General features: G+C 35.7%; 2 protein-coding genes across 4 annotated transcripts; one reads left to right on the top strand and one right to left on the bottom strand.

Moving 5' to 3' along the window:
• Positions 1-302: 302 nt before the first annotated feature.
• LOC120156014 (transmembrane protein 50 homolog) lies at positions 303-1869 on the top strand. Its single transcript, XM_039167442.1, has 4 exons — positions 303-471; positions 546-633; positions 1385-1537; positions 1759-1869. Exons 1-4 carry the CDS (start codon positions 339-341, stop codon positions 1790-1792), a joined length of 408 nt encoding a protein of 135 aa, XP_039023373.1. The 5' UTR covers positions 303-338; the 3' UTR covers positions 1793-1869.
• Positions 1870-3023: 1154 nt separating this feature from the next.
• On the bottom strand, positions 3024-7253 carry LOC120156011. Of its 3 annotated transcripts, none has more exons than XM_039167440.1 (6): positions 7008-7253; positions 6211-6753; positions 5234-6000; positions 5065-5154; positions 3824-4594; positions 3024-3537 (listed from the first exon to the last, which is right to left on the bottom strand). In XM_039167440.1, exons 2-6 carry the CDS (start codon positions 6323-6325, stop codon positions 3409-3411), a joined length of 1872 nt encoding a protein of 623 aa, XP_039023371.1. In that variant the 5' UTR covers positions 6326-6753; positions 7008-7253; the 3' UTR covers positions 3024-3408. The 3 variants fall into 3 exon arrangements, with proteins under 3 accessions (XP_039023371.1, XP_039023370.1, XP_039023369.1); XM_039167439.1 differs by lacking the exon at positions 7008-7253 and having other exon boundaries at positions 6211-6525; positions 6642-6995; XM_039167438.1 differs by lacking the exon at positions 7008-7253 and having other exon boundaries at positions 6211-6995.
• Between the last annotated feature and the right edge of the window lie 503 nt (positions 7254-7756).

Raw genomic sequence — 7756 nt, 5'->3', positions numbered from 1 at the left:
GTATTCGCGTTGCGATTTACGTATTCGCGTTGCGATTTATGTATTCGCATTGCGAATTAGGAAAATCGCAACGCGAATTTGAAAAATCGCAATACGATAGTCAGAATCGCGTTGCGAATCTAGAAACTGATTTGCGATACCGGAGATTGCGTTGCGAATTATCGATCGCATTGCGATTTAGTTGGTCATTTAGACAAATCCAAAAAATTAATTAAAATCATATATAATAAGACATTTTTTTTTTTTTGCCTATACTTAAAAGAGCTTGTTTTCTTTATATTTCGAATCATTATTTGATTGTCAATAATTAGTCAATTTGTTAGATCGGAAAACCAGGAATGGAATTAAGTGAACTGTGGGCGATCTTCGGTCCCGGCGTCGCTGGCGCCGTGTTCGGTGCCGGCTGGTGGTTTTGGGTCGACGCCGTCGTATGTAGCTCCGTAAACGTCCCTTTCCTCCACTATTTACCTGGTACATCGGAATTCTTCCTCTCTGTTTTCCCATAAATTTATCAACTGCTTTTTAATTTTACTTTTTTTTAAAAGGAATATTTGCAACTATTGCGGCTTTGATGTTCAATTGTGTTAGAAGAGAGGATATCGATTACACTCCTTACGATGACGGCGAGTGGAGGTTAGCTGATTCCATTGTTTCCTATTTCAATTGCAGCTTTTTTGTTGTTTTTTCTTTCCTGGGAATTTTCTTTTGATCTGCTCTTTGGAGCTCGATTGTACCGCTGTTACTGAATATTGTTAAAACTGTATAGTTTTGCCCTCAATTCGAAAGTTCAGTAATTGCCTAGGGTTTTGTTCCTTAGTGATTGTGCTAATTGAAACGAGGTTTATTGATGTGATGATTACTTTGAACTACGAATTCGTAAGCGTCGGGTCTTCGGATTCAATATAAGCCTAACGAATCTTTGCTTAATCAAATTTTATTTGCAAATGTGTTGAATTTTGCACCGTGTATTGAAAGCATCGAGTGAGGGTGAGATGTTATATATGGGCTAACAATATGCAATAAGTATGGTTAACGATGTATTCTATTCGTTGGCTGATTAGAATTTGAGATTTAGGGTTTGGGGTTTGCATTTATTTGGATTAAAGCAATTTGGAATTACTAATGGTGTTTACGCTTTTGATACCCATTGTCTTGTTTTCTTTCTATGCATCTTCTATCATCTATATCCCTGGTTTTCATATAGTTGTCTCCATTGGAAGATTGTGTATGTGGCCTATTTCTAGTCGTTCCAAATGGAATCCGCCAACCATTCCTGTATAAATTCGGTTGTGTACTCTAAACTCTAGATTCTTTTTCATGAAAATCCCAGTAGTCCTTTGATTGCTTGCTTTGGCTTATGAATACTAATCCTTCATTGCAACAGGTTGAAGCTATGGCTTTTCTTTGCTTATGTTGTATCCTTCGTCTCACTGGCTGCTTCAGTGGGCCTCTTGATACAGGACTCGATAGTGAAATCCGGTCCTTCAGTGTGGACTGGTACCGCAGGTGTCTTACAGTGTGTGTTCGTCTTAATCAGGTACATGGTTTTTCTGGGTTTAGAATTGCCACCATCATCCATTTCACATTAGGTTACATTTTCTATAATTAGATCGTGAGATTCATGCTTTACTGTCTGAGTGAGACTCCTAAGTCACAGATAGTCGATGCATAGATATTCTTTGCCTTTGTAATTCAGAAGAAGTCCTGCGATTTCATTCGTAAACTCATAAAGTTCATTAATTTGAATCTTGATTGCAGTGGGCTGATATATTGGACTTCGCACCCAGAATAGCATATAGCTCCAATCTAATCCGGCATTGCACTTGATGACCAGAACTCGAAAGTAAGGCAATGGTATGTGCGTGTTTCCTCTGTAATTAATCAATGGGTAGAAAATTGTTTCACTTTCCATAAATCTTGTATTATACTGTTGTCTTGAGCTGATTATGAAAGTACGATTCATGGTCTGCTCAATTGAATATTTGTGTGATTTTGCCAAGTATAATTTCGACCAACTGTGCTCTGTCAATAAAATTGGTTCAGTTTCAATCTAATTTTGTGTTCTACTTTGTTGTTTCAATGGAACTTCCGAAAGTACAATATTGAATGCACAATGCCAGTGTCAAAAATTGCATCTTAAGATCAGACAATCGTCAGGTTAAATGGGGCTAGGCCTAGGAGTCAATTTAGCAGTTCGATTCGAACGATAATTTTAGTAATTCAAACAGACGAAACCCAAATTATAATTTGATAATAATTTTTAGGGTAAACTACACATTCGATACCTTATCACTTTTCTTTCGTTTTAGTCACCCAATTTTTATTTTTTAAATCATATCTAAAATTAGGTTTTGATTTTATTTTAATTACCACGTTCAAAAAATTAGTTGAAATTGACATAATGTCATATCATAATTGAACTTTTTTTAAAATGCCACATTTATAATTTTGTCAATAATTTAAAAAGGATGATCAAAATGAAATCAAAATATAATATACAATATGATTTATAAAAATTATAATTGTGACCAAAATGAAACAAAAGTAATAATTGAGATATTAAACTTGTAATTTATCCTAAATTTTATTTCAATTTAATTATAAAAATCTATTTTTAATAACAATATTTTTTATGGCTTAAACCGCAAAATATCCCCTTGAATTTTACTTTGGGTCAAAATGACCTTTGAACCTTACAAATTTGGTTCAATTACCCCAAAAACTTGACAAGTTAAAACCAAACTGACCCTGAACTTAATAAGCAACTACAAAAAGTTTAATGGTTGATCTGATAAAAATAGAGTTCAGGACTAATTTGACCAAACTTGTTCATTTCAGGAACAAAATTCAACCCAAAAGAGCCCTTCTAAAGGGCGATCAACTGGTCAAGTTCGTCATAGCCCTTCTTATTGTAGGTTACGAGGTTAGTAAGATGCACAAATTGCAACATACTCGTTTTATCCAATAAACAATATATGGAAATTTAAACTAAACTAAAAATGGATTTTTTTCCCTTTTTTCCCTTTTCCAAACAATTTATCAAAACCCAACAATAAGCTATTTTTCTTGTAAAATTGAACCCTCTTGAAAGGAAAAAGAAGGAAAATACCCCTACGAGATGCAAGTTTTTTCCAGCATCATCTTCCCACTGCACAGAGAAAATAGCCCCATATCAAACTTTTTTCGCTAATCCAACAACCTTGGAAGAACCCTAAAAAATTCTCTTGTTACAAGTGAGCAGGACTTATTGTACTATTTGCAAAATGCACTCTCTCATAACCCTAAACCCATACCCAACTCTACTCATCAGCTTCCTTTCAAACAGATGACATCCAGAAAAAAGAAAAACCTAATCATCTGCCATCAAAAATTGGATCTTGTTTTGATTTTACTAAGGGCATAGAAGAGTCAAGCTTCAGAACAGGAGTCAGATGAGCTCAATGCCGAAGAAGCTCCATCTAAATTAGTTGCAATAGATTGAGCCAGCCTTGGTAGCACGCTATGGTGTGGTTTCAGAGACGGTCTCAGTTTCATGTACTGCAAAGAAAAATCAACAAACAAAATAAGCAACGTGCATCCAGAAATTAATCTTACAAGAGTTCTTAAATCTTTTTCTTCAAATGCAATACTTTTAAACAAGCAGAAAGTAGCATGCATCGTATTGCAGAAGAAAGCATAGGGCAGGTGACAACTCAATGTAATTTCCAGTATAGAACAAGGTTCATTAGAGACTATCATAGAATGGCTTCCAGCAAAAAATATTAAATGAATCTGTTACCAATAAAAGGAAAGAAAAACCATAAAATTATAAAGGTAAACTTACCTCCTTATAAAATGCGTTGATCTCCTCTTCTGTAAGACCTTCATCGTCACCAGAGTTTTCTTCCCAGCCAAGAGAACGAAGGAATGCAGCCTCTTCCTCATCTGGATAAAACAAAGCAAAGGACTTCATATTCTTTTCACCATCCTCAGGAAATCTTTGAGCTTCTTGACAGGTGCCACCATTGCTAGTTGCTGCAGAACCATTCTCATTAGCTTGAGAGGTCGAGGAAGGACTGTCTACTTCCTTTAACACTTCAGATTTCTCTGTGGTGGATGAGGAAATATGAGGGTTTGAATATGAGAGAACGACAGAAGTGTTTGTTGAAGTCTTCTTCTTCAGGAGATTAAAAAAATCATTTCGACTCTGGGTTTGGGCCAAAGAGGATCTCTTTTCGACAATGAAATTAGCTATTGGATTCACAGCATCTGCTTTATGTTCCCCAGCAGAATGCTTTGAATTGTTTGACTTTCTTGCGGGAGCAGATGTAACAGCAGCTGCAGCATGTTGGCTAGTTGTAACTTTGCTGTTGCAATTTGTTGGAGTAACTACATCTTTTTGAGAATGGGATGAGACCTCATTCTCCCATCCTGGTTTGAGAACCAAAAGCTTCCCAGATGCCTTTGGCATATCAGACTTCACATGCCCACCATGAGTAGATTGATTACCATGATGAATCAAAGAAGGTTGCTGCAGCCCACCCTTGGCAGCTATATTCATCTCACTTGCTCTGACTGCTGGTTTAGCTTTTGATTTGTCAACTGAACTGAGAACCTGGGACAACAAAATCATGTAACTATTACCTGGTTCATTAATACATGAAGTGGACAAGTAACACTGCATTTAGCTGAACCCATGTACAAGGTTTTGCACCTTACATAGAACGGCCAAAAAAATAACTAGGCATGGAAAAACATAGATCAACCTCGAGCTCCTTACATATCGTAGGAGTCATAAGAAAATTGAAAAACTTTTTTTGCAGCTTACATAGAACGGCCAAAAAATAACTAGGCATGGAAAAACATAGATCAACCTCGAGCTCCTTACATATCGTAGGAGTCATAAGAAAATTGAAAAACTTTCCAAGATAGTTGCCAAGCTTCTAAACGAATATCCAACATATGATTTCAAATGAATGTAGATGACGTACAGGAAGGGAGAGGAAGAGGGAGGGGGACAAAACTTGTTTAATAGGAGTAAAACTACGAACTTTATACATTTGAAACCTAAGTTGATAGGCTCACCGAACCCTTAGGCATCGCAGGTGTCACTGGTATCAGTTGCTTTGATTGCTTAATAGCCAGTTCCTCACGCCTTTGAATATTGACAGATAACTGTATCAAATAGGAATGTTAGTTAAATTACAAATATAAGTTATACATGTAATGAGAAATCATTGATTGAGTCACTTACCTGGGGGGCAGTACGGGTTCGTGAAGGAGCTTGGACTAGAGCTTCAGCCATATTAAGACCAATTGTGACACTTGGACCGCCAGAACCATAGGTAGAAGCAGTTAGGGGTGCAGGCATAGAACCTGAACAACTACTTCCAACCCCGGCAGGCATTTCTGCTAAAGCAGAAGTCCATCCTTCCCCACCAATCAAAGCTGAATTGCCAACAGATGAACTCAAACCAGGAGAAGAAACGCTAGCTATCTGAGGCACCACTTGCCTCTCTTCAGTTCCAAGTGAAGGAAAATCTTTCTCAAACCCAGCCTTGTGGATGCTCTTCCCTATAGCACCCCCAGAAAGAAGATCATTGCCATTGTTATGTTTAATATTACCACTATATCCTGAGCCCACTGCAACCCTTCGAGGCAAAGCCTCACCCTGTTTTCTAGAGACCATAGAATGAGACCGCCTCAATGTATCCATCTCAACCCTACTTGTAGAGACATCTAATTTCTCAACCCGACTTGTTAAGATACTATCTAAAGGATCAGAAGAATCACGATCCCAATGGTTCACAAAACTGGACCTTTCTTTATCCCTTTCTTGGTTATCACGGTGACTCCTACTAAAGCTACTGTAAGCATGCTTTGCAGAACCATTACTATAACTCCTCCGTGAATTAAAAGAAGATGTTCGATCTAAAAACGCATGACAAGGGCCAGGGGAATCAAAATCACTTATATTTGTATAGTTTCTCTGTCTTCCCTGATGCATCACTGAAGAAACATCTAGATAACAAGAATACAGTTATTTTATGTTCTGAAAATTAATACAAAAATTCCAACAAATACTATAAAATAAAGAAGTGTAAATGCAATGAGAAACACAACTCTCAGGGAACAAAAAATGCATACCAAAGGTGTATCTAACAGACAGATACATGTCAAACAGTAACATTGCAACGGAGTATAATTGGGATGAGAAATGTCAAAGAGTACCTGAGTGAAAAGAAGAGGAAGCTAGGTGGTGAGCTGAATTGCCACCGCCCCCAGAAACAGTGCCAGCAGTACTTTTCAACCATTCTGGAACAAATGTTGGTTCACTTTTTTTCATAAGGGCTATCAAACATGATCATCAGAAAATAATTTTTCTTCTCTTTTCTTTTCTTTTTAAAGGAAATTTTTTGCAGCCTTCTTCAAATTGTAACCCTCGAATTAATTTTCTTCCCACAAAAGCTCAAACTGCTACCCTGTCCTTTGTCATTCAAACCACCATAACCAAGAATTCTATGGATTTAAGGTGTCATTCATCACCTGGCAAAGAAGGAATTGTTTGATCAAAAAGGGCAATTTGTTTAACACGAATAAGAGGCCATGGCCACGAATACAAAGACAATGGCAATAAGGAGATTATATTTTAATTAACTCACCCCAATTCATCTTTGATTAAAAGATGGAATTACAGATTGCTGATTTTTTCAGCCTCAAACGAACCTCGCGTCTCCCATGAAAAAAGATCCAACCCTCTTTTCAAATACAAACCTTAAGCCAACAAAAGAAAAATGAATAAAGGACTATTTCAAAATAATGCTAACGTCCATGCATCGGTTAAATTAGAAAAAATAATACCTAAATAACAATATATTTGGAATAAAACTAAAAAACCTAGATTTAATTTCGATAATAAGTTCCCAAGTGCTAGGGCTTGAAGCCAAATAACAGCAATAAAATATGGGGAAACATTCTTCAAGGGAGATCACAAAGTGAGCAGATGAAATAAAATGGAGAGAACCAACCCTAATCCCCGCTTCAATCCCAGGATATTGCACCGTTTAGCGTCAACTAAAACCCAGCGTCTGTTTTTCTCAGAAAATAAAAAGGAATAATTACAAATAATAATAGTAAGATGATAATGAACAACGACCGAAATTTTCAGTGACGCGAAGGGGAAAAAGCGAAAACTGGAACAAGAGGAGAACAGTAATTAAGAAAATAAAGAAGAAATGCCGCAATTTCTGTAATTAGGGTTTCCAAGGGCAAAGACGGAGGCGTAATTCGTTGTTTTTACTATAATTTCTGTAATTAGGGTTTCTGAGGTAGCATATGAAGAACACCTTTCAACAAAAACTAAGTTATATAATTTTTTTTTAAATCTAAAAATATTTTATTTTTAAAATATTTTTATTTAAATTGCCAAACCTTAGTGAAATGTTTTATGAGAAATAAATTATTATATTTTATAAGTAGCATCGATCAGATAATAAAAATATGTATAATAATCTCTTATTGAATTATAAACAAATGAAAGTTATTATTTTACATACAATTATGAAAAAATTTATATAATTTATTTATTTAAATTATAATTCTATAAATTAAAAATATTAAACCCTAAATTTTAAAATCTAAAATCATAAAATAAACATGTCTATGTAAATTCTAAAATTTACATGTATGATAAATAATATCCCAACAAATAGACTCGGAAAAATCTAGACATTAGAAGTTTACTTACGTCTCTAGACGATTGTTGCCTCTACGAGTT

Source organism: Hibiscus syriacus, unplaced genomic scaffold (assembly GCF_006381635.1).
Source record: "Hibiscus syriacus cultivar Baekdansim isolate YM2019G1 unplaced genomic scaffold, ASM638163v2 tig00111210_pilon, whole genome shotgun sequence".
NCBI lineage: Eukaryota > Viridiplantae > Streptophyta > Magnoliopsida > Malvales > Malvaceae > Hibiscus > Hibiscus syriacus.
Note: the sequence above shows the minus strand (reverse complement) of the source record. Positions and strands in the feature narration are given on the sequence as shown.

Coding starts and splice junctions, on each gene's coding strand:
- LOC120156011 (XM_039167440.1), bottom strand. CDS start 6,325: ATGAAAAAAAGTGAACCAACATTTGTTCCAGAATGGTTGAAAAGTACT. Junction 5,155..5,233: donor GAACCCGTACTGCCCCCCAG/GTAAGTGACTCA, acceptor TATTTGATACAG/TTATCTGTCAATATTCAAAG. Junction 4,595..5,064: donor CTGCGATGCCTAAGGGTTCG/GTGAGCCTATCA, acceptor TTGTTGTCCCAG/GTTCTCAGTTCAGTTGACAA.
- LOC120156014 (XM_039167442.1), top strand. CDS start 339: ATGGAATTAAGTGAACTGTGGGCGATCTTCGGTCCCGGCGTCGCTGGC. Junction 472..545: donor TTTCCTCCACTATTTACCTG/GTACATCGGAAT, acceptor TTTTTTTAAAAG/GAATATTTGCAACTATTGCG. Junction 1,538..1,758: donor TGTGTGTTCGTCTTAATCAG/GTACATGGTTTT, acceptor TCTTGATTGCAG/TGGGCTGATATATTGGACTT.